The following is a 27,349-nucleotide window of genomic DNA, read 5'->3' as shown; positions in this document are numbered from 1 at the left end:
CAGACCTACTAGAGAATGGACTTGAGGATATGGGGAGGGGGAAGGGTAAGCTGTGACAAAGCGAGAGAGAGGCATGGACATATATACACTACCAAACGTAAGGTAGATAGCTAGTGGGAAGCAGCCGCATAGCACAGGGAGATCAGCTCGGTGCTTTGTGACCACCTAGAGGGGTGGGATAGGGAGGGTGGGAGGGAGGGAGACGCAAGAGGGAAGAGATATGGGAACATATGTATATGTATAACTGATTCACTTTGTTATAAAGCAGAAACTAACCACCACTGTAAAGCAATTATACTCCAATAAAGATGTAAAAAAAAATTTAGTTTTATCATTGTATTTATTTCTAGCAAAGCAAATTTCTTTATTCTGAAAAACACATTTTGATAAAACTATTAACTCGTAATAGTTAATTATCAACAAAGTAACTAGCAACTTGGGCATATAGATAGCTCTTCTGACGCTGTATTCTACTTCCAGAGTACAGAGTTTGAACTGATTCTATAGAAAATATTTTTTAAAAGGCTACTTAGATCAAAATCTTAGTTTAATGAAGTGTGAGGAGGTAGGAGAATAAAAGTGGCTTATCAGGACACCTAATTTTGAGATGACTTTTCCTTTGTACATTTTTTTAATCAAGGTGGGTTTTTTTTTTTTCTTTTATATATTTCTCTTACATATACTTAAAGGAGAACTTTAAGAGAAATGTCACTGCGTAATTTCCTTTCCATTTTCTCTTCCCTGCTTAGAAAGAGCACCTACAATTGCCGAAAGAATCACCTCTAAATAGAACATAATTTGTTCGTGCCAGGCAGCAAAGAATTAAATAAAAGTTGCATAGGGTTGCTTGCAACAATCTAGGCTTGAAAGATTGGGTTAGCAGCTTGATCTCCTTATTCATCTTTCCCCAGCTCATTGTAGGGATGCTGGCTCCCCTGCTCCAACCCTCCAGCGTAACTAGTAGTCTTTCGCCCACCTCTGCTCCAAACTGCAAAATAAAAGTGGCGTAGTGAGTGGAACCGATAGGAGAGGGAAGACGTCTGAAACTTCTTTGCAAATGGTATGAAAGGGAAAACCTGAATACACCATTTTCAGTTACTTTTTTCTTTCAGTTCCTAGCTTTCTCTAAGTGATGAGAAATTAGAGAAGAAAAGGAAAATGTAAGCTCTTTAAATTCTACTTAATTGAGCAATTGAGTTTCAGGAAAAAAATTACATTAGTAAACAGGAATAAGCATGTAAGGAAATCCATGAATGATGGTTGTAGAACAGGACACAGACATAAACATAATCACTTTTAACCCATTACAGAGTAAACAAATCAGAGAAAAATAGTAGAGCGTAAAACTGAGTGGATTCAGCACAATTTTCATTCAATTCTACATAGTTGCTTTAAACATCAGTATACAAACAGGGCTTTAGGTTTAAAAAAGAAATCAACCATGGAATGCTCTGTAATCTCTTTCATATTAATCAAGTACTTGTTATTTGAGTCCACATAGAATTTTATTTGGTTTGGATAAGTTTCAAACTTTCTGAAAATTTAAGTCAATTTTGATCAACTTAGCATTTCAACCCCTACACCTAATTCTTCCAAGCTTAGAATTATTTGCAAATCCTCTTATAGCAGGATGACTCAAAACATTACATAGGGGGACATTTTTTTAAATTGTAGAAAAAATAGAATAAAAAATGTGGAAGATCACCAGAGGTCTCTTACTGACAGTCACTTACGTTAATGTTCCTAGCTTTACATTTCAAATATTTTTTTTTATTGTGGAAAAATATGCATAACATAAATTTTACATCTTAACTGGTTTTAAGTGTACAGGTCGGGGTACTAATACACTCACATTGTTGTATAACAATTACCACCATCTACCCCATAACTCTTTCCATCTTATAAAACTGAAATATACTCATTAAACAATAGCTCCCCATTCTCCCTGCACCTCCAGCCCCTGCAACCACCACTATATTTTCTGTCTTTATGATTTTGACTACTCTAAGTATTGCATATAAGTAAGGATCATATGGTATGTGTCTTCTTGTGACTGGTTTATTTCACTTAGCATAATTTCCTCAAGGTTCAGCCCGGTTGTAGTGTATGTCAGAATTTCCTGCTTTTCAAGGCAGAATAACATTCCATTGTATGTATATACCACCTTTTGCCTATCCATTCACCCATCTATAAGATACTTGGGAAAGATTTATTTTTGATTATATTACTTTTATTAGATTTTCTGTGATTGTTACCCAATTCAAAGTGTGTAGCTCTTATTACTTTTTTTTTCCAATAAAAAAGACATTATTCATTGCTAAAGATCTCTAATTCCAAAAACTTTCCATTTCTAAAAATGTTAGGAGTTACTACTTCAAAGAAAAGCTGATTATTCTGATTGCATGGCCTTTTTCCACTCTGAACAGTGTGAAAACCATTTTCATAATATCAGCAACTTTTAGTTAAGTAATGATATATTTTTTACAATGAAAATTTCCATAAGTGAAAAGACTTGTTAAAATCTAAAGTAATCTCAGACAAACAATAAAATCTTGATGGCTGCCCTTAACTTGACAATTTGAACCTAGAGACCTGCTATTTCATAAAATTTTGATCTTTTCACACCATTCACTGGAAGAAAGCGAGTCCTTATTGCTAAAAATTTATCTCAGCCACCCCAAATGGGACTCTTAATATCTACCTTACAGACTTTCTATAAGAATTAGAAATACAGTTCTTTCAATGCATGTCATATATCAGGCCCAAAAGGTCACAGGCCCTTAAAGCATTGCTATAGTTATCAATGAAATTAGTGAAGGAAGTTTCACATGACAACAGAGTGCTACATATTCTCTAAGAGGGGACTCATGTATTTGGTGGTCGCTCATTTGCAGCAAGCCTATATATTCTACATCAATTTTGAATCAGCATAGGTCTGAGATATCTTAATCATAATAGGCTTTGCTAATCATTTTACTAGCATAGAAATCCTACACCAGATCAGTGCTACTTAAACCTGTCGCTAGAATCAATTAGAGAACTTTGATGATAGGTAGCCTCCCATCCTTAAACCAAACTTACCCAGTGAGAATCTCTGGGAGTAGATTCTGACAAATGTCCAAGTTTGGAAACCATTAATCTACTTATCATTGGACATAAAAACCCTTGCCTTTTGTAATGCTAGACCATGATACACAACACCTCTGCTATTTCCTTCCAACAAGCTATGGTCATGAAGATTTATTTGAAGGTAGAAATTTGAACATTTTAAGAGCTAGAGCAGTATGCTTGTGGGGTACAGAGGAATCAATCTTTGAGGCAGAAACTCAGTTTACTTTGAGAGGGTAAAAGAGGCTTACTCTGTAAGCAAGGCTTTTAGTGAAAGGCTAAACAGATAGGTAACTTCTATCTGTTATTCTTGAGGAAATCTTGAGTGTAAGAAGTTAACATGAATGCAGAAGCTAAGTATACTGTTTAATAATTTAAATGAAAAATGTTAGCAGAATATGACCCTGAAGATATTTTCCTCTATAAATTTTGAGTTAAACAGGCTTGTCTCTAAAGAGGTTATTCTTTCCTGAGTTGTGTGTATGTGTGCATGTGTGTGTGTGTGTGTGTGTGTGTGTGTGTTTATTCACCATTTGCCCCAGAGGAGACTAGGGTCCATGATCAGTTCATACCATGTATGATGTGTATGCTTAATTTTCCTTTTGCATCCTTACAGGGAGAAATGATAAGCACTGTACTGGGCTTAGCCCAGCATTACCTACACAGGGCTACTGATGTTCACACATGGTAGCAGTGTACTTAGCTGACTAGCTGACTGTCAGATTTTCTATAATTGTGAGAGCTGGTTCTTAAAGGCAGCCATTACTAAATATTAAAATATATAAACCCACAATTTAAATTTTATTTTAAAAAGGCAATATATACTTAAAATTCATTATTTCCTGATTAGTTCACATCTATTGACTCTCTATGCTGGAAACACTACCTAAATGTATGCTAAGTGGGCATCTCTTCCAAAATCCACATTGGTTGCTAAAAAAGGATAACATTAGGAATGTTTACACCATGAAAATCAGCAAACTCTACAAATTGGCGTGTTTTCTTCTTTATTTTGTGAAGAGAGGTTATTAAACATTTACCGGCACACTACTGACATGATATAATTTTAGACTGAAGAAATGATGCTTGGGGACATGTACTACTAAAACCTTTCTAAGGAAGCCACATTATATTCGATGCCTGGAGTGGGCATTTTCTTATGCAATGAATTGATGTTTCTACTAATTCAGAAACAGAAAATGAAATGAGCCTTCATCTGGAGAAGGGGCAAAAAGCCTAGCAGACAATAAAAGAGTCGGTTCTTAAGGTTTACAAATGGTCAGAGGGTCCCAATAGTTAGGGATATCCTCACCTACAACACAAGAGCAGGAACACAAAAATCAAGTTTGGGCCTCTCTGTCCCTCAATAAACATTATTATTATTAGCAAAATCTTGTTAATAACTAATGTCATTTATGCTTTGAGGAAATTGGGGGTATAGTGGGTCTTCACAGCAGTTGAGGGACACAGTACAGCTGTGAGGTTTACTGTAGTCATTTGTGGCAGAAGCTGGGGTTGGCAGTAAGAGAACACAGCCAGAGTGGAGAGACTATGGAACTTATTCCAGATTTTAGGTGGTTTATATGTAAAAGGAAAGTGAAAACTAATTTATAATCATAAACTATTGAGGCCAATGTGTGTATATGTAAGTGTATGTGTGTGTATACACACATTTATACAATATGTTTACTTTATAAGTATATATTATATGTAAATGCATATATATATATGATTTGCAATAAAATAAAGTACCCCATGATATGCATGATAAATATGAGAACTGAGCTGAGCTAGGAAAGGTCTATTGTGGGAGAATTCTTCCATTCTGCCACCTGGGGTTGAGGTAAAGTACCCCTGAGGAATATTCTATCACTTTCTAGAAAGCAAAGATCATACTTCTTTAATTTTATGTACATATACTATTTGATGAAAAAGTTAATTGAAAGAAAACTATTGCATTTGATGAAAATAAAGATTTGTCATAAAAAATTTATTCAAAGAGTGATACAATGCACTCTTATTCCAGGAAACTAAAGAATAAGAAAACCAAGCTAGCAGATACATTGTGCTTGTATCTTGTAACATTCTTACGTAACAGTTTATCCTGGAGTGAATTTCAGTCAACCTGGAAAACCTCTTCTTATAAATATAATGATAAAGGCCCTCTCAGATAAGGGTAAGATTCAAGTCCCTACTCTCTCACCAACAGATAAAAAATATGGCAGAACTGCCACTTGCTCTTATTTTCTTAAAATATATTCCTAGATTCTATTCTGTTTGCTAATATTTTGTTTAGAAAAATTGCATCTGAATTCAATAAGTGATTTTTAGTTCTTTTGTTTTGTCAGATGAGATTCAAGAAGAATTTATTTTATACATCTTTTCAAAGAACTATCTTTTGGGTTCATGCAGATTCATTTAGGCTTTCTAATGTGTTTTCACATTTTTCTATTTCCCTAATTAAAACTTTTATCTTAAAACTTTTAAAAACAATATGCATAATTTGATTCTATATATGCATTTATGTAAAAGTGGATATGTGTGTATATAATACACAGAAACTGAAGCTGTATTGAAATGCACTGTGGGCAAATTTTGTTTTTTATTCTACTACAAAATTCTAAACTTTGAAGAGTGCATGTATTTTACGTAACTATTTTAACACTGAAGGAGTAACAACAGGTGATAAACTAAGAAAATCAAGTTTAACTGTATTTTGACATCCGATTATTTTCTAGTTCAACAAAATTATCTAGATAGGACACAACATGCAGTATTAGTTAGGAGCAGACAATTATTAAGATATGTAAGAGTCATTAAAAGAAAAATATAGTTTTAAGTTTTACTAATTTTTTTTTTTTTTTTTTTTTTTTTGCGGTACGCGGGCCTCTCACTATTGTGGCCTCTCCCGTTGCGGAGCACAGGCTCCGGACGCGCAGGCTCAGCGGCCATGGCTTCCGGGCCCAGCCGCTCCGCGGCATGTGGGATCTTCCCGGACCGGGACACGAACCTGTGTCCCCTGCATCGGCAGGCAGACTCTCAACCACTGTGCCACCAGGGAAGCCCTACTAATGGTTTTAATGCAGGTGGAACATCTGGTTTAAACAAACGATTAGTCTTCAGATTGTTTGTGAACTTAATGCTCTTTTATGAATCTTCCAATTCCCCCACACTCCCACTGTGTCATTAGCTGGTATTTGGTTTGAGAAAGCAATTGAGAATGAGAGGTGCATCTGGTGTAAGCTAAAAAAAAAAAGACTAGGATCTGCAGCATCTGAGTTGTAGCTTTCAGTGTCTCAGTGAGATCAAGCTATGAAATATTATCTTCTGGATGCTAAAACACACATGAAACAGAAACATAATAGAATATCAACTAATTAATATATAATGAAAATGTAACTGTCACATATAAAAATAATTCTGTCCACATATGGTCAAGTCATATGAAAACAACAAATCTTAATCAGAAGACACTTTATTCCTTTACTATAAGAAATCACTCAAATTTTGACTCATATTAACTCATTTCTTCCTCATAATAATCCATAATAACCCTAGGAAGTTGATAATATAAGCTCATAGCCAAGAACCTATGTGTGATCTTTCAAGCCTGACCATAGGTAGCTACGAAGGCTTTACCTGGCAGCCCTCACAGAGGAAAGCAGCCCTCCTTACAGCAGAGGTGGTGCACAGTCAATGTGCTGAGGTCTCTGAAGGGAGCTGCTTTCAAGGAGGACTCAGGGCTCCCTGACAAGCCATGCTTTTAAGCATGTTGACATTCCTAGCCCAGGTGCTTCCAGTAGGAGGCCTCTTTTTCAAGTGCCTGCCTTGGGTGCCTTTGCTGAAATGTCCTTAGAGGGGTGGGGGGAACCCGTTCTGGCTCATTACTCAGTACTCTCAGCCCTTTCCCCTCTCCCTCCCTCCCCTCTCCCTTCTGGCCCCCAGATCCATAAAACTTCAGGCAGGAGCCTTTGCTTGGGGGCTCCCTCAGCAGTGAGACAATTTCCTGTGTTTGTGTTGATCAGCCTGATCCATCTGACTCTCTCCTGGAGCTGTTCCATGGTGAAAAATGGCACGGTGGAGGACTTGGTGCTTTTTCCACTGCAGCTTCTTGCTTATACTATTGCCTTAAGTGATTAAAAGCTTGAGTGTTACCTTCTTATTGGTTCTTTGTCTTAACTGACCACCATGAAATCTAGCGGCTCAGCTCAGCTCTTGACTCTCTCCTTTTATAGTCGTGGAAATGGAGGTGCTGAGAGCATAAGTGACTTGCCCAAGGTCACATAACTAGTAAGAGGCAATGTTAGATTTCAAACAAGGCTGTTAGCCTCCTAAATCCATTCTCTTAACTATACATCTTCTTCTTGGAAAATATCGTTGTCTATTTTTCCATGTTCAGGTTCTGATATACTTCCATTTGCTTAATTATTAGAGGGCAAGTAATTTCCATCATTTTGATATTCTCATGTTGATGAGCGTTATTATAGAGCTCCAGGTAAGTGAAACATAACTCACTATATGATTTTTTTTCACTCTGAAGGGCAGCTTGTTGCACAGGCCCTATTGACATAGCTATTCAAGGATGTTAGAATGTTAGAGAAGTCTTGCTAGGGATTTGTACAAGAAAAAAGACACTCGTCTCTACTTTATCCTGCTAAAGTTTAGACTGAAGTATCTCAAATATTTTGAAAAATACAATTTGGTTAAAATTATTCCAAAATAACATATTTTGAAAGAAGTAGTATCATTTAAAAATTGTTTTTCCACACACTTCAAACCTTTTCCTCATTGTTTCAATTATAGCCAAAAAGTATGTCAATAAAAAGCCAGGTTGCTCTTGAAAACATTGCACTTTTCTGCTTTAAGAATTAGTACTCAGTCCATTCTCTACATCTGTGTCCTTATTCCTGCCCCACCCCTAGATTCATCAGAATTTTTTTTTTTTTTTTTTTTTAGATTCAGGGAGATCAGCTCGGTGCTTTGTGACCACCTAGAGGGGTGGGGTGGGGATATGGGGATATATGTATACATATAGCTGATTCACTTTGTTATACAGCAGAAACTAACACAACATTGTAAAGCAATTATACTCCAATAAATATGTGAAAAAAAAAAAAGAGAATTAGTATTGTACCAAAACCCAAAAGCATACGTTAAGAAATACTTTGCAAAATATCACTTAAGAATGAATTATCCTTAAATTCTTTGTCAAAATTATGTGATTTGAACATATTTACAATTATTAAACAAATCAGTGTCTTCAAACACTAAAGGAAAAGTAGACACGTATTTTATCTTATAATTATTATAAATATAATAAAATATAAATAGAACATAAATATAATTAATAGAAATAGTGTAACATAATTATATAAGTATAAATTAAATTAAGCATATACATGTGTATTGCCATCTTTATCTGAAATAGACTTGAAATGGATAAAATACCTGTCTGTGGATTATAATTTATTCTTCACATCCATTCTCTTAAATATAAGTGATGGATGGAATAAAATATAACTTGAATTCATCTGATTTTCCTATTTATGACCTGATCTATTTCATTTATTTATCTATTTATTCAGTATATATCTGTTATCCATCTATCATGTGCTAGAACAGAGGACAGGATGATGAATTGGACCTTGTCCACAAGGACTTTTCATTTTAGAGTGAGACAATGCTAGGGTTCAGCACTGGTTATTATAGGGTTACACAGGAAAAGTTACCTAATCTCGCTTATAGAAGAGAACACTTCTTAGAAGAGATAACAACTGATGAGTATCTTAAAGTATGAATAAAATTTGCCCAGCAAACAAAAGAGGAAGGGCAGTGAAGACAAAGAAATTTTAAGAACTCATTCTATAGAGGGGGAAAATAAGTAGGGATCTGCTGAAAACTCCAAGTTGTTGGTTTTGACCCTACATTAGTCAGTTGCAGTGACAGTGTTTTTAGACAAGGTCATGGTTAGATTTCCATTAAATACAGCTCTTGCTGGCATTTTGTCAGATGGAGTTGTCAGGACTGAAGGCAAGGAGAGTAGTTAAACACAGGGGCTCTTAACCAAGGGTTCTTGGGCCCCTAAAGGGGCTGTGGATAGAATTTATGAGGTTCTTGAACTTGATGGGGGAAATGTTACATTAGTTTTGAGTCTCACATTTAAGTCTTTAAACCATGTTGAGTTAATTTTATATATAGCATAAGATAAAAATCTAACTTCATTTTTGTGTCTGTGGCTATCCAGTTTTCCCAACACCATTTGTTAAAGTGACTTCCCTTTTTAAAATCATATTTATGCCAATTACTATTTCAAACTGTATTACATATTAATCCCACTGTTAGAATACTTTATGTAATATAATAATAAAGAAGTGTATTACTATATCACATAAAGTATGCTGATAGGTGTATTTCAATTTATTTTGTTGTAATCCTTTATAATTTATTTTATAAATTTATTGATTTTATACATATTAATTGATGATATAAAATATTCATTTGAGCCTATTTATTTATTTTAAATATTATGAGAAGGGGGCTATGGGTTCACCAGACTGCTACAAGGGTCATGTCCTCAAAAAATATTAAGAATTCAGAGACTGTTCCAGGAATTCAGGCAACAGACAAAGTCTTGAACTAGAGCAATGGTATTAAAAAATATGTACAATGAAGAAATAGGTAAATTCAGCATGATTTAGCAATTAAATAAATGTCAAGAACCAAAGATAAGGTGAACTCAGTGATGCCTACCAACGTCTTAACTTGGGTGATTTGATTGGTTGGTGGTGGGTAGTTCTGGTACTTAGTGGGGAAGCTGAATTTTAAACCATGAGAACAGCCAGTAATCACCCATGGGGAGAAGGCAAGTGAAGAAACTGACTCAGGATAAAGCCATGGAAAACCAATATTCAAGGCCATCCAATTTATTATTATCAGATATGGTATCATGCACTGTATATAATGTGTCAGCAAATAAAACTCATATGTAAAGAATAAAACTTCAACAAGCAATTGGTGGTTAATCTGTAAAGAATCATTTGTTATGATTCTACTCTGCATTTATAGTTTTTGTACCTGCAATTATTTGCATGCAAAAAAAATACAGCTACTGGTGCCTAATTATAGCCACAAACATCCAAATTTGCCCTCAAAAGAATAACACAAAGAGGTACCATCTGTGAAAGTGCAGTAAATCCCTCACACCTTTCCTGCTCCACATCCTGTACGGCTGGTGGACACATTCCCTTTGGCTTCTATCTTGGGCTTTATTCTTGCCTGATCTCATTCATGCATTATAGGCTAATAACTAATAATCTGAAAGTCAGTAGGCCTTTCCTCTTATCCAAACATTATGATTTTCCCCCCTCATATAAAGTGTACTACAGTATGGGCAGACTGAAAAATGGAAGCCATGTCTGAAGCACATCATTTGCTTTGTTAGTGTGGACAGATTCAATTTTTCATTCACATGTAATTTTACAAGGTATGCAACTTGAACACTGTTGAACAGAGATGATACCTCATACAAATTTCTGCTTAAAAGTGACAAGCAAATTATGTTACTTTACTTTTTAAAGAAAGTTTTAGCCACTTATTAGAAACACAGTTGTCAGTTTTGTCAAGTATATTCATATTTCTCTGTTATTAGGACCATCAAGAAGTTTAATAATTGTCCCTTGGAATTTGATTTCCTACAAAAGTGCTATAACACAATCAGTACTATTGCAAATAATCATTGAACTGTATGAAGATAGTTATGATTTCAGATGGGAAACATATAATAATAGATGAGAAATATAAAACCCAGGGTAATTCTTGATAAAGATTCTGTTCTCATACATATGTCAGTAATAATAAATGTGGGGACAACATAGCCTGCTGTATAAAAGTGAAACAGATTCCCAGCAGAATAATTTCCAAAGGCTTTAATGAGAGTTCAAATATTACTTGCTTATCATTTAATCATATTAAACAGTTTGAATCTAATAAATCCTCTGTTGTAGAAATACTATACACTTTAAGAATGGGAAATTGGCTAGTTTATTAGGCTAATGAGTAAAACCATAATGTAATATATATTTCTTCTGTATGAAATATATATTTCTCCATTCTATTTATAGTGTTTAGAATTGTCATAAGGTACTACCATGAAGGTTTTAGGGGTAAATGAAGGCTTAGGAATTCTAAAATTTTCACTGGTTTTTATTTCTTATCTAAAAAATTCAGTGAATAGGAAAGTACATTTTTGTTCTACTACCTTTTTCTCAGTGGTATATGAGTCACAAAGAGTTGAAGTAGCAGATACACACCAGACTTAAGTTTATGGACAATGGGCCACATGCTTAGACATTAGAAATATGGTAAAATAATTTAGATTTAGCAAAAGGGATCAGGTTAAGACAATGAGAATTTGTAAAGGGGGAGTATCATTCTAAAAAGAGAGTTAATTAGAAGCAAAAAGAATGTCCTGTCATACATAAATAAACATTTCAATGGATGCAGTCAAAATTCAAAATACTATTAATGACATGATAAACATAAGCCATTCTTGTGAAAACAAGAGGTAGAAGAATCTTTTGAGACATTAAAAAGGATAATGCTACTCACATCCTGAGCTACCATTTGTTGACACCAGAGTCAGGTTGGAAGGCCATGGATTCCGAACAATATCTTGCCAATGAATTGTGTCTGTATAACAAAGAAACTTGTTCTGGTCTACATAGACTCCACCATTTAGGATTTCTGTATTAAAACAAACAAACAAACATAGATTTGTTGTCAAACTTTTTGATGATAAAAGGTAGTCAATAAAAATGATTTACTGTTAAGCTATTTTCAGTGTTAAATTACAGTTACTTTGTTAATAGCCAAGATATCTTTAAAAATATCTTTTTCCTGAGCCATATAGGTTGCAGAAATTTGAAAACATTGAATAATACAAAGAAAAACAACCACTCATAATTGAAGCACTCAGAGAGAAACACTCTTCACTTTTTGGTACAGATGCTATCGGTCTTTTTTTATTTCCTCTGAAATTGGAATAATATTGCGTATAATATTCATAACCTGCTAGTTTTGTTAATACTAACTGGTGAGTATTCAATGGTAATTAAATATTATTCTATGTTATTTCCAAGGAGCATATAATATGTCAGGGTATAATTTAAACAGTACTTACTTAACCAATCCCTTCTTATTGGTAATTTAACTTGTTTATCTCTGATTAGTTCTTTAAAATTCTTTCTATAAATAACATTCACAGATTGTGAATATTTTTAAGACAGATTGTTAATATTTTTAAGACTTTTGCTACAAATTGTCAAATTTCCCTTAAAAATATTGTTTCAGTCAATGTGACATTGACAGGAATCAGTTAGGTAAGTAAGTAGTGCAAAGTGGAAGCCAAAATTAATGCTTCAGTCACAAAAGTGTTCTTTGTTCATCTCAAAGGTAGTCAACAGAATTGCCAATTATTCGTTAAGAACAACACACAGCAAGATATCATAAAAACTCTCTGGTTCATTGGAATAAGGGCAAGATTGTGGGATTATGTGCATCAGAGCCAAGTTTTACTTGATTCTCTATTTCACTACTCTAGCCTTAATCAACTAACTTGTCCTCTCTGAACAATGGCTGATCATATACATAGATTCTCATTCAGATAGCTTTAGGTTATCCAGAAAAAATGTAGATATTCCCTCTGAAAATACTATTCTTATCATTTTAAGAAATTGGCGAGAAATACACATAGCATCTTCCTACCCAATATCTACCACATTTTTTCTTCTTGTCCAATACAAGAACAAGGTAAGAGAAATCATATATCAGTCCATAAAGCATCCAGATACAAATAACAAAAGTCCAATTAACAGTAATTTATATAGATAAGGGATGATTTTTCTCACATAATATGAAACCTATCGGAGGAAGTGTGGATATTAGTTTAGCTGTTCTGCAGTACCCACAACCTGCTATGTATGTTGGCTTTATTCATTCAAGGCATAAGATGGCTGCTGCATCTAAAGGTGTTTGTTTGAATTCAAGGCAAGGTAAAGACAGAAGAGCAAGCAGGAGACTTCCTCCTGGTGAAGCTTCAACTTTCGATTTGGAAAGACATGCTTTCCCCAAGGATTATGTCTGCATTACAATGGCCAGAACAATATCCCATGGCCATTCCTACTGCAAGAGAGGCTGAGTGAGCAAGTATGTAGGTGAACATATTGTTATTCAAACAAAAGCCAAATGTGCAGGGGTGTTAGTGAGGAAGAAGAGGTCCGTGATACTGGGAAGGCAACTAACTCCATATCTTGTGCTGGCCTTAAGAAAATCACCTCTCCTGTGCAGTATCCCAAGCTAAACCTTTAAGAGTCCCCTTAAACCAAAAAGGGGCATAAAAGAATGAATGGGGGCTTCCCTGGTGGCGCAGTGGTTGAGAGTCCGCCTGCCGATGCAGGGGACATGTGTTCGTGCCCCGGTCCGGGAAGATGCCACATGCCGCGGAGAGGCTGGGCCCGTGAGCCATGGCCGCTGGGCCTGCATGTCCGGAGCCTGTGCTCCGCAACAGGAGAGGCCACAACAGTGAGAGGCCCGCGTACCGCAGGAAAAAAAAAAAAAAAACACATAAAAAAGGTATTTGTGGAAGTAAGATTGGTGGTCACATATAAAATGCCTTAGTACTTTGCATATATAAAATCCTTCAGATTAATTTTGACATTTCAGGGGTTTCCACATTTAAAATCAATCCCATTTCCATCATTAATCCTTTCACTGACTATTGGATCCATTTCCTCAAGTGAGGGGAAAAAAAAAAAAAGAAACAAAAAGAAATTAGATAATGTTTCTACTTCTAAAACCCAGTTCATTCCTTTTCATGACCTAACAATACAACCTTCATCAAAGCAGAGGGGAGATGTAAGATGTAATAAAGATTGTGAAAATGGATTTCTACACTAATGTTTCGCATTAAGTCTCTATCTAAGAAATGTGACGATCTCATACTAATAGCTTTCTCATGAGACATTAGGTGATGCTCTTCTGCTCTAGGAATAATTCTTCATTAGGTGACAAAGAAAGGAGATTTTTCCTATCCAGGAAATGAAAGTTATTTTTCAGTCTACATTTGGAAAAGTTCTACTTAAAAAAAAATGTGAAGAGAAAAGGTAATAGCTCAAACATTGTAGAAAGAGTATATTTTTCAGGAGTTACATTTTAATTCAAATAGTTCATACTGACGGATCACAGTATCCATCTACAACTTCCTATCTAAAAATATTTAAATAGAATCAGATTATATTATACTGAATAATAATCTCATCAAATCCTGTTCTTCGATAAAAATTAATCTGTTACCAATGTTGACATCTGTTTCTTAGAAATACTCTGTTCAAGAGCTTGGCTTATACTTGGAAAATGATTTAGAAAAGAGGCAATAATAATTCAAGTATAATCTTACATGTTAAAATTTTAAATTAAGACTACAATCATGATCAATCTGGATGAGACTTTTATTCTGAATTCAAAACCCAGCATCTGCTAGCAATTCTGGATCAGGGGGATTTGTAAAGTTTTAGCATTTAATAATGTATATGTATATTTTCCTTGAAAATAGTCTTTTTTTCTGTTATGTTTGGCTTAGACCATAATCTGTAGTTGAATGTCATAACCTCACAATCAGAAAGTATATATTTTATTGATATTTATAGAAGTTTTTATGTACATTTCATCTTACATTTTCTTTTGATCAACCTGATTACTTAAACGTGTCAGAAAATAATGTCAAAATTGCACTTATTCATTTATATGGTTTACATTATTTTATAAGTTTATACAGTGTTAAAATATTAATTTAATACGCTTCTGTGGGGAAATATTCAGTTAGATTTATTGCTGGACTAAGCAAATTCTAGGGAAATGTATTGACCTGCAAGAAAGTTGTTAAAAGACACAGATTATTTGCTGGACAAAAGGAATAGCTAATGTGTCTGCCTTCGCTGACTATAAAGGCTTTTTTAAAATTATATGTTTAGATTAGAAAAAGGGACAAAGATTGGAAAGAGAAAAGCTTGGTAAGATATTTATCCAGGACGATACCAGAAAAGTGTCTGGCTGTACTTTAAATCTACCTTTGCTAACAGATTAGTTTCTATCAGTTTTACTAAAGATTTATTAGAAGTACCACCTTTGTTACACCAAGAGCTTCTATCCCATTAGCATGAAATAAAGTGATTAATAATTATATTTTAAGACCATGACAAAAAGACAATTTCTAAGGAAGATAGGCAAATGAGACCCAGACTTCATTGATATTCAAACAAAGATGCCTGGAAGTGTGGAAGGACTCAAAAATTGTTGAATAACTAAGAAGTTCAAGGTAATCTCATGACATTGAATTTCACTTTCCCTGTAGGAAATATATCACAGTAAATAAAGAGAGACACAAATAGATTCTTAGTCATTGAAATAATTGGTAGAAAAAAATCTGTTATGAATTTTCTTATCATATTATATAAAAATATTTCCAGCAATTTCACAAAACTATGTCTCCTTTAAAAATGCCACCATTAAATATAATAAGATATATTAAATACAACTTTCTATGAAAAAAAGTATAATTTCATTTCTTAAAAAACTCCACTAAACACTTAAGTATGTTTGTGTCTCAAACACTTCCTACTAGATTAATACATGCAAGTCAAGTAAAAAAAAGAGAAAAAAAAAAGCATGACTTTTTTTTGTATTCAGAGTAAGTAAACTGTAATCCACACTACTCTCCAATGTGTTAAATTTAACATATACGCACATGATTTGTAACTGAAGTAATTAGACTAAACTCCATGAAGGCAAGGGCCATTTTTCAGCGCTGTATCTATATCATCAAATTTGGAGCAATATTTAGTCAATGAATATTTGTTAAATTGAACTGAAAAAAATTGTACCCTGATATTTGTCACCAACATTGATCAACTAACTTCTGTTATAGTTCCTAATTTTAAATTACATTCTGATAAAATCAAAGTAAGAATGAAAGTTATCTTTTTTCCATAAACACTCTACAGTTGATTTTTATTGGTCCTACATTTCATTAAGCCAGGGGTCATTTTTGTTTTGTTCAAAACTGTATCCCCAGTGTCTATCATGAAAGGCACAAGCCAGATACACAATAAATGTTTGCTTCATAAAAGAAAATATAATATCTGGAGTATAAAAAAATGAAATACATTTTGAGGTTAGAGTTTTTATAAGTTGAAAGAGAAATAGTTTTTATTACATAAAATGCTGATAATTGATAATGTGCAAAATTACTGCAGGCAGTACATTAAATATTTATAAGGTACATTTAGATATATTCATCGGTATCCCTAAACCTATTTTGTGTACCAAATTCAGTTATCATTTATCAGGTGAATAATGATGATTATGAGGTATCCCAGACAGATAAAATTCCCCCAAACCTGTACCAATTACCTAGCATGTGCTACACAAAAGTCTAAATGCGTGTTTTTATGTTGAACCATAAATCTACCTCACATTGTTCCTTAAATTACTCTTTAGAAAGCTGTAAAGTGTCAATGTGACATTTTAAAGAAGGTGTAAAGTACTTGTGTCTCAGAGATCCAATCCACAAAGTTTGTACATTTAACCATTTCTTCCCTCGATTCTCATTTGCATGAGTCTAATAAAGAAGGAAATGTTTGTGTTATTTAAATAGTTATTTTGTGCTTTTCATTTCTTTTCAAATGCTAGTTATTATAGTGAATTTGGGGGATGAGTTACCATTAAGAGAATCATTGACATTTTGCAAATATATTCTCGCAACAGAAAATGTGATAAAATACTAAATCTTGGCTGTTTTTTGCCCCTGCCCTGTAAGAAATAGCCTGATTGTAATGTAGCATCCCTGCTGAAAATACAGATTAATATGACCTTCTTACTAGGTTTAAGGAGTCAACAAAATTGCTTTGACTCCCAAGCACAATTCATAAATAAGACTGAATGTCTTTCTCTTTTTACAAAATAAAGATTATAATTTTAAATGCAGTTAGCCATATTTCACTTGAGTTTACGTGATCAGTATCAATAGTAAACTTTTTACCTCTACTCACAAAGCTAACAAGCACAATGATATAAGAAATATCTAATAAGCAAGGATGAAATACTTAACCTCAATCCCTGACTGCGTATTTAAATGTCTTGTTTTGCATGGGTGCATTTACAGGTCAACCTTAGAATTAAAATGATAATAAAAGTAAATAAAGATTAGAAATATTGCACTTGTCTAATTGGGAACGTCTGAATAATGCATACATCAGAATTCTATTGCTTATCCAAGCCAAAGGTCACAATCAAGAAGTCAAAGTCCAAAGTGGCAAAAGCCCATTTTCAAGATGAAGCTGCAGGAAGCAGTTACTGGATTTTCTCAGACATCAAGCAATGTATCTTTCTCACTGTCGTCACCTTAAGCCACGAAAGTCTGTTGGCAGATAATGATACAAAAGTAATACAGCTCACATCATCCACCTGTGATACTTAATACATCATCTCTGGAATGGACTTGGGCCAGAGATTCCTGTATCTTTCCCAAACCCAGACCTTTCAGCTGGGAGCACAATGAATTGCTGCTACCCCACTGGGTCAGCCCTCAAGGTTCATTATTAATAAGCTGAGACTCTAAAGGCTAATGAGAACCGGGTGCTTGAGGAGACAATGGCTCATTCATCATCAATCAAGCTTTGAAGTTTTTATACAGATGATTTAAGGAGAGTTGAAGTGTGCAAAATTGAAATGTCACATTTGTATTGGGAGTGGGGAGAGGGTGATAATGTAAATGAGTGATGTAACCTTCTGTATTTCAGCTCGATGATCAGAGTCAAAAGCTCATGGTTGCGGATACTGGATACCGAATGTTAGGAAATAACAGTGGACAGTTTTTCAAACAGAGCAAGGCAATTTCAAGAAGAAATTATTAGATTCATTGACTGAAAGTTAGCTTAAGGTAGAAAATAGTGGCAAAAATATCTTGATTTCAGTTGAATGGAGCTTAGTAATTCTCTCCATAATGTTCCAATGTACTAATACTTCAGGATCCAAAACAATTCTCAGCTTTCAATATGTTGTAGCTTGAGTCCTAGCTCTGCTGAGAAGTCTACTATGACCGTCTAGTTTTCAGAGGTGAATTGCCTCTAACTTTTATGACATTGATTATCTGAACCATTCATCTAACAGAACAAATGCCACCTTATCTTCTTTATTCTTTTGTATATTGTCTCCCCTATCATAATGTAGGTCTCTAGAGGATAAGAACCATGACATACATCTTTCTGCGGCCCTGGTACTAAAGAAAGTGTCAAGCACATAGTAGAAATTCAAATGGTTTTGATGATTATAATGATACTGACATCTTCAGAACATGACTAACATTTGTAAAAAGTTCTTAGTTGCTTAATTAATAACATAATAGTGATATCTTCTCCTTATGCACTAGATGATGTTTACATTATAAACCACATAAAATATTGAATACAATTTGTGTGATCTTAATGTATCAATTCTTTCTATCCATTAGGAAAGTAGTAATCCACTTAAACATTCATATTCTCTGGAAAAATAAATTTTGTCTTATAACTGGCTTTAAATTACAAATACAGAATTTCCTTCTCAAATTGTTCTCTTACCTCATTATATAATTCTATGTGTGTGTCAACATGTTTGATATTTTTCTTCTAATAATTTCTCCCAAACTTGTACTCCCCCTGTATTTCCTTATTTCCATTACAACCAAAATAAAATGCTGTAAAAGTCAATTAGACTCAAAACTTGAGATTTGTAATTAATACTTCCAGCTCAATATTTAGTCAGTCACGACACCCTAAATAAAATCCTCATAATGTTTGTTTTAATTTATCCCATTCTTTTTTATATTACCTGCTCCTTATTAATTTAGGTTCTATTATCTCATACCAGATTCAATGTTTTGCTTCTAACCTACCATCTCCACAAATCCATCTTACATACTAAAGTCATAATATCTTGTATACTATAGCTAGATATATAGAAAGAAAGAAAGATAGAGATGTAGATAGCTATACTATAGGTAGGTGGGTGGGTAGAGAGATAGATTAATATTTCTCTATTAGGGCTTTGAGTATGAAAGCAATAATATTAAATGTAGTTAACTGGGTAAAACTAAGTTCAAAATCTAGTTTTTCACTTGCTAGATGTGTGACCTTGTATACATTTCTGAGACTCAGTTTGTTCAACTCTATAATGGGAATATTGTAATCATACGATCTGTCACATAGTTGTTGATTATATTACACTTTTATTTAGTAATTACTCAAATAGCTGTTCACTGATTATGTTGTCTCTTAAAGAGGGTCCCTGCAAACAGCCACAAGACAATTATACAATACTTATGTCTCATTGGTCTGAATTCAGTCATGGAGCCACAGCTGGGCACAAAAGGCAGGGAATCACAGTCTTTGTACTGAGTGTTATATGACTAGCTAAACTTTATATACTATTTAAAACTTAGACAGATGTAATGGAATTGGGAGACAACAAGCAGTCTCTGCCATACTGACTCAAAAGAAATCTCTTGGCATCTTATATATGCTTATAAAACATAAATCTTGTGAATTGAACAGGCATAAAGATTTTTTGCAAAATTTGCATTGAAGTACAATATGCGTACACAGATGTGCATATATCATATGCAATGTGTTTTTACAAACTGAACACACTTATGCACTCAATCAAGACATAGAACTCTCCAGCACGACAGAAGCCTTCCTCATATTTCACTCCCTATTGAAACCTTTATCCTGGCTTTGAGCAAGATTGCTTTCACATAGTTTTGTATTTTATACATAAATGGGATAATAGTGTCTGCATTCTTCTTGTCTGACTCCCTTTTGCTCAACATTACGTTTGTGAAATTCACCCATATTGTTCATTTTCATTGTTGTATGGTATTGCATGTTTTGTCTATTATACTGATGGGCATTTGGGTATTTTCCATTTGGGCTATCACAAATAGTGCTGCTAGGAACATCCTAGAATATGCCTTTAGTGACCATATGTGCACATTTATGCTGTAGACATAAGTAGAAGTGAAATTGCTGGACCACAGTGACAGTTTTCCAAAGTGCTTTTTGCCGATTTATATTCCCAAGAGTTTAGCCTCTTGCATACTATTTTTGAAGTGTAATTTTTTAAGTCAAGAGGTTTCTTTCCATTTACTTGAAAATGGATCTTCCTATGTGTGAAACATTTACAAAGCACTGAGGTAAACCTGATCTCTATTTGAGGTTATTAGGAAACAATTGAGTAATTAATGTACCAGATGTTACCCTCCTAACTTTTTAATTTTGGGGGGGGGGGCGGAGGGAATCTGACTCAATGTTTTGAAAACGATATTTTACAATATATTAGAAAAATACATTAAAACTATATCAATAATTATAAAAATAAAGAGCAAAGTATGGCTTCTAGAAGTTGGATGAAAAAATTCACATTAAGTGAATATCTCTCCAATAAAAGAGATGAACACAATCAAAAGTATATAAAAAAGAATGAAAAATTCACTATTTTCTTATTAAAATAGAACACTCCTTTACATAAAGATCAAATATTTTTATTCCCCTATCCACCAGAAAGCCTTCATTACAGACAACAATCCTCTTAAATAACTGCTCTAACTTCCCAGAAAATGTAATTGCTTCAGTAGAACAAATCCATAGAGTTCAATGTTTTCATTACCAATAAGGGGGAAAGTCATATTAGTGCCCAGAAATGATTTGTCCCTTTTACTTACAGGCTTTAATACAATAAGCCTGGGATAAACTACAAGGTCACTTTCAAATATCTCACCTACGATATTAGTTTATATAGTTTTAATAACTCTTCTCACAATGTGTGATTTCTTCGCTACTTCTTTAGAGTATTTCAGAAAAGTATTATTTCTCTTGATGACAGTAACAAATAATATTGCTGTATGTGTTTGTTGCTGGCAAGCTAAGACTTGCAAATAAAAAATAAAGCAAGAGAAAGCAGAATGATTTAATCTTGTAAAATGATTATAATACGATTTTAAGCATCAAGATTTTTAAGAGGCTATTTAAAAATAACAAATACATGGTTTGGGGGCCTGGGTGTCTCTGCTAAAATGTCTAGATGTTAAAGTAATGCCGAAGATAATAAATAAAGACAAAATTTTACAAAATAAAGAAGTCATAAAATAAGAGTGCAAAGAAGCAGATTCTAGAACATTTATAAAACCCACAAGTAGGTCTACGTTGACTTCTTTTAAGTAGAGTTTTAATCTGGAGACAATTAGAAAAAGAATGATTGAATGGGAGTAGCCATCATTTTGTAAAGCACAGATTTCAAAACCTGAAATATCAGATATCATGGCAAAATAGAAAGAGAAATAGCTTTGGAGTTAGATTGGTTTGTATAAAGTTTTAAATTAGTATACCTTACATGCAGGAAAATGCACAAACCTTAAACTCTATGTTTTTTAAATTTACATATATATGGTGTTTGTGTCTCTGTCTCCATACTGCCACCACCCAGACAAAGACACAGAATATCTCTATCACTCCAGAAATTCCTCCTTGTTCCTTCCTAATAGTGTGTTCCCAAATCCACTATTCTATCATCACAGATTAGTTTTGCCAGTATATAAGTTTATATAAATGGAATAACACAGTATGTATTCTTTTCTCTTGCCTTCTTTTACTTAAAATAGTATTTTTGACATTTATTTATGCTGTTGCCTATGTTAGTAATTTGTTCATTTTTATTGTGTTCTATTCCTATATATGAATATGACACAATTTGTAGATAAGTTCATATTTTTTAAGCATATCTTTGCTATTTTTACCTGTGTGATTTCAGGCAGGTTAGTTTAAGGTTCTATTCTATTATCTAGAAAATAGGAATAATAATATTTAATTTGTTGGTTTACACTGAGAATGACAGTTATGTATATAAAGCACCTGGTACATACTAGGTCCTCACAAAATGGTAGCTATTTCAAAATATGTTTTGAATGTAGTTCAGGAGCCTCCTTTGTTCAAAGTATTTAAACATATGTGCACATTGAATAAAGTATTGGATCTTTTGGGAGGAAAGAATACCAAATAAAAACTTCTGAGAATCATACAAAATTTTCATAAGTTAAGTTTGGTGCTTGGCATAATAATTTTAGACCTAGATATATTAAGCTAAAATATTTTAAAATGTACTTCCAAAGTTGACTAATAAAAATTGGGGTTATCTGTATTTCATAAGATAAACTGTTCCTGAGGACAAGATCATAAATTCTGTAACTCACTCTTTCCCCTATAATGAGTAATCCTGAATATCTAGTTGGGTTAATCCTTTGAGTCATTTCTTGTCATCTCTGTAACTATATTCCATGACAGTGCTTAGAACTGGTAGATTTCCTTCTGTTCAGTTCAGGTTGGTACATAGTTCACAGGTCACCAAGTCTCTGCTGGTAATTTCCAGGTGACCTTCACCTCGGCTGCCACCACCACTGTGCTTCATAGAAATCAGGGTAAAATCCAAAGGACAGGGACAAGTAAACTGAGCTGTCCTCTTCCATTTCAAGAGTCGGGCATTTTTGCTGAAGCAGAATGGATTCATTAGGAAACACAGAGCATTATTAAACATATCTGTGTAGCTCCGGGTTGGTCAGGGAGGTGGGATTCCTCCAAACTTTTGTTTTAATTTATTAAATTTTTTTAAAAAATAACTAATAAATTGTATATTAAAAACTAGCTGTGTAACAAGTACTGCTGTAATAAGACTGCTAGTTGATATAGGGCAAGAAAGTTCTTTACTCTTGAATGAAGAAAAGATATAATCAAATATTATATTTGCTCAGAGATTTTAAGAATTAAAGCTATATATTTAAAATATTTGAAGAAAAAAAGTTCACTAAAATTTCTTCAGAAACTTGCATCATTTTTAATGAACCATTATATCCTATGGCTCCTAGAAACACCACTCACATTATTTTCATATTGTGACATCTGATGTCATAACAGATGGCTCCACTATTCAATGGTATAGCTCTGTAACCTGTATTGTCATGTCTTCTAAATTAAGATACACTTTTATCTTAGGATGCTTCCATTTTTTCAGGGTTAATAAGCATGATTTAAAAATTATCTGGGGTATCTGGCTGCTCTTTGAGGATGGACATGAAGAAATGACCCAAGTGCCAAGATGCCTAACAATGTCAGATGGTTCAGTCCACTTGAGAAGCTGACACTCAAGAAGGAAAAACTACTGGGATGTAAATATCTGCACAGGCTATGGGGTCAGACTGGGTAACCATGACACCCCCATAGATCACCTGTGAGATAACATTAGTTATCCTCCCCAAGTCTCAGTTCCCTTATCTATAAAATGAGGATATGGATATTAATATTACCTCCCTCACAGGGAAATTGTAAGGAGACAATGAGTTAATACATGTAAATGCTCACCACAGTGTCTGTTATGTGGCAAGCATTCAACTGATGTATTATTATTATTATTGCTATTATTACTATTAAGGGGAAGATAAGAAAAGTTCTCTGGTAAACTGATTTCTTCTATCCTGCTTGATAATTATCTCCGCTCCCTCTTGTAAATACACTTTTGAGAGAGCTAAACTGGGGCAGGATTATTAGGCCAAGTTAGAATATGCGGGTTTGCATTTGCTCATTTTTAACAATTATTTTCAACTTATATAAGTTTCAGATGCCCTTTTAGGAGCATATTATAGGTTCTAGAAACTCATAAAATTACTTAAGATTCTAAATTCAGAATTTTCTTTTTTTGGGTATATACCCCAAAGGCATAACAAAAGAGACACAATAATAAAGCAAGGTGCCAAATGTCTCACACACAGACAGGGATCAAACTAGGATTCAAGGGCCTATCAGGTTCCAAAGCCCGCTGTTAATCACCTCACTCTAATACCTCTTGGTAATACTGCCATTGTTTGAATATATTTATAATCCAATGTATCTCTCAATGTATCTCTGTATCTCTTACAGAAGTCCTCTGAGTTAATAATTACTAGTCTAATTTTACAGATGAGAAAACAAGTTTAGAGAGGTAAGTAACTGGTAAGTGTTCTAGAGAAATATGATTCCAACTCATTGTAACTGCTGAGTTGGGATCCTGCTTTTAAACTTTTTATTCTATCCTCCCTCCATAATAGGAAGAAAAGACTGAGAAATTTAAAGGAAAAAAAAAAAGTTTAAGTAGAGATGGAGCATGACTCTAGCTTATGTAATCTACTTCTAAGTATAATTAAGAAGTCACAGTAATTTCCCTAAAGTCTTTTTGAAAATACTTTAATGAGTTGAAAGGTAAAATTATGCTTTTAAGGTATCTTTTCTGCATGAAAAACTGTGTATTTAAAAAAAACCATCCTGGCTCTGTTAGATGTTTGGACTACATCCCAACCTCGTCATTGGAGGTGCTTTCCTTTTGCCTCTGTTGAAAGTAGACAATAGGAAAATGCAGCACAATAAAGCTTCAAGAATTCAGCCTACTTAAGGAAAAGCCCTTCAATTCAATAAAAAGACTGAATTAAAGAAAAGAAAGGCAATTTTATTATGTTCAAGTACTGTGGGAACTCTACCTGTGCTTAGTTTTTGGAAGCTCCACTTTAATGAATAGGGTAAAATGATTTTTAATTACCTTATCCAAAATCATAGCCAGAGTAGAATCTGCCTCTATGTGCTTTGCAACTGCATTTCTAAACATATGAAAATGGGTAGTTTAAATGTGTAGGGCATCTGGTTCTCCTAAACAAATCTGCATTTTCCATATAATGTTTTTTCCTATTAATTGTTGTTGAGCAATTAATACAAAGAGAGCAAAAGAGCGAAGTATTCAAATGAATTAAATCAAATCAATGAAAATTTATTTTAACATTAAGTTTAAATCCTAATCATTTTAATGGCAAGTGAGGTAAAGCTCACATGATGAAATGAAAAGGAATTCAAAATTAAAACAAATGGTAAAATGTAGCTTTATCAAGGTATCTTCTTTGCAGGTAACAGTGTTGAATTGAATTGTACACCACTCGATATTATAAGATGACCGAAATATTTTCTTGGGGCATACATTTTTAAAAATTATCCTCCTGGGCTTCCCTGGTGGCGCAGTGGTTGGGAGTCCGCCTGCCGATGCAGGGGACACGAGTTCGTGCCCCGGTCCGGGAAGATCCCACGTGCCGCGGAGCGGCTGGGCCCGTGAGCCATGGCCGCTGAGCCTGCGCGTCTGGAGCCTGTGCTCCACAACGGGAGAGCCACAACAGTGAGAGGCCCGCATACCGCCAAAAATAAAAACAAATTATCCTCCTTTCTTCGATATGATTTAATATATTCATCTTTAGATATGTCTATCAGGTAACATTTTTAATTTTAATAGTGGAAAAGGAGGGAGGTGATTTTACTTGGGAGTTTGGGACATTTTATTAATATTATTTACATTAATTTCATAAATGTACTGAGAAAAGAGATAAGAATATGATATATTATATATAGATGAATTTTTATTCTACCTCTAACAAAAGGATATATTTAATTTCAAAGACTTCATTATTTTCCAAATATAAAGTCCTTCACTAAAATTTTCTCACATATAACATAGAATTACATAGAAAATTAATCTCCTGTGATAATCTCTATTTTAAGCTACCTAGCCTCGGATACAAGGGGAAAAAGAAAGACAAAAAAAAGGAAGACCAACTTGATCAGCATAAAAATCTGGACTACCATTGGGAATGTTAGCAGGAGTACCACTAGTGCCTTCAGTTCTGCTTTTACCATTGTTACATATACATTTTTCCTTATAATTAAACAACAACACAAACGTATTATTTACTCAAAAGCTATCACATTTTGAGAACTGTTCCTAACAGTTTTCTAAGTGGCCCTGGTCCTCTATTCTCATTTTACTTTAGAGCTTAGAACAATTAGATGGCAACATCTGGCAAATATTGCTCCAAACTAGATGCTAAACATAATTATTTTAAAAGTGTGTTTGTGCTGAGATCAGAAATAAAAAAAGAATATTACCTTTATAATTAAAATACATTTTTGAAATTAAAAAAAATTAAATGTTGTTCCCTTTGTAATCATTTAATATTTTCTTTTCTCTGGAGCTTCAAGAGTTATAATCCAAATTGCAACTGAAGGAAGCTTAAGCTAGCTGATGTGCACCTAGCTATTTCCCTGCTTCAAAGCCTAGAGAACCATCTGCTTGTTGGCAGGTGTAATTAATTAGCTAAGTGGAAGAGACACTCCCTTTTAGAGTGAACAGGAGGAGAGGAGGGAGAAGTCTATGAAAAACCAGTTCTGGGCAGACCAATCGGCTGGGTGCCTCTGGGCAAATTTCCGATGCTGAAAACTCATTAAATTGAATGGTTCTTAATTTCACAAGATTTCTAATTACAGCTAGGATAATAAGATGGGATCCAAGTTGAAAAAAAAAGTTGGCACTTTTTAAGGAAAATCCTTCCTCACAATGTAGACATCCTAAAGTGTAGAAGTTCATTTACTTATACATTTTATCCATTTATTCACTCAACTTTGCTAATAAGCAGTTTTGAGTCTATTTGGCTGACAGGTGGCAAATGCATATTTATAATAGGAAAATGTATCAAGTGAAATTTTTTTTTATCCGAACCAAAATTTCTTTTCAGAAGTAGTCAAAAAGAAGTCAGTCCAAAGTAGTGCATCATTACTCATGTAATAAATTAAAAAAAGACTACAATCTAAGAAAAAAAAATGAGCAAAAATATTATAAAAACCAAAATCACAAATTTCCTATAAATGTACCTAAATAAATTTCCTATGAATTTTTCTAAACAGCTTATGTTAAGTTTTTTTTAAAGGGTCTAAACGCTAATGAATTCTACAATGCATCCTCTTGTAAATGCTCTAATTTGCAAAAAGCAGAATTCTGTCTTAAACTCAAATGTCTCCTTGGGCTTGGTCTTCAGTGGATAAGGGGAGGAGGGCTCAAGAAACAGGAGTGGCTTGGACTGGTGGAAATGAGGACACTCTTGCAACTACAGGGCGCAATGGCCACCTAGCTTCAGAGTGTCACCAAGAGACAACGGGAGCTCAGGATTGCCAGAGCTTAGTTTTCTTCATGGAGGCCAGAAATCCAGAATTTATTGGTAAATATCCAAATTTTTAAACATTTGCTGTACCAAGCCAAGCAC

General features: G+C 34.0%; 1 protein-coding gene across 4 annotated transcripts in view; it reads right to left on the bottom strand.

The window, feature by feature from the left end:
- Positions 1-27,349, bottom strand: part of ERBB4 (erb-b2 receptor tyrosine kinase 4) — a 1,127,099-nt gene that overhangs the window by 358,919 nt on the left and 740,831 nt on the right. For all 4 annotated transcript variants that reach the window (XM_027122307.1, XM_027122329.1, XM_027122298.1 and 1 more), the window contains exon 4: positions 11,716-11,850. In XM_027122307.1, the coding sequence (XP_026978108.1) occupies positions 11,716-11,850 (135 nt within the window). The remainder of the gene's footprint in view (positions 1-11,715; positions 11,851-27,349) is intronic.

This window comes from Aethalodelphis obliquidens, unplaced genomic scaffold, assembly GCF_003676395.1.
Source record: "Aethalodelphis obliquidens isolate GAN/ISIS:26980383/991018 unplaced genomic scaffold, ASM367639v1 scaffold2, whole genome shotgun sequence".
NCBI lineage: Eukaryota > Metazoa > Chordata > Mammalia > Artiodactyla > Delphinidae > Aethalodelphis > Aethalodelphis obliquidens.
Note: the sequence above shows the minus strand (reverse complement) of the source record. Positions and strands in the feature narration are given on the sequence as shown.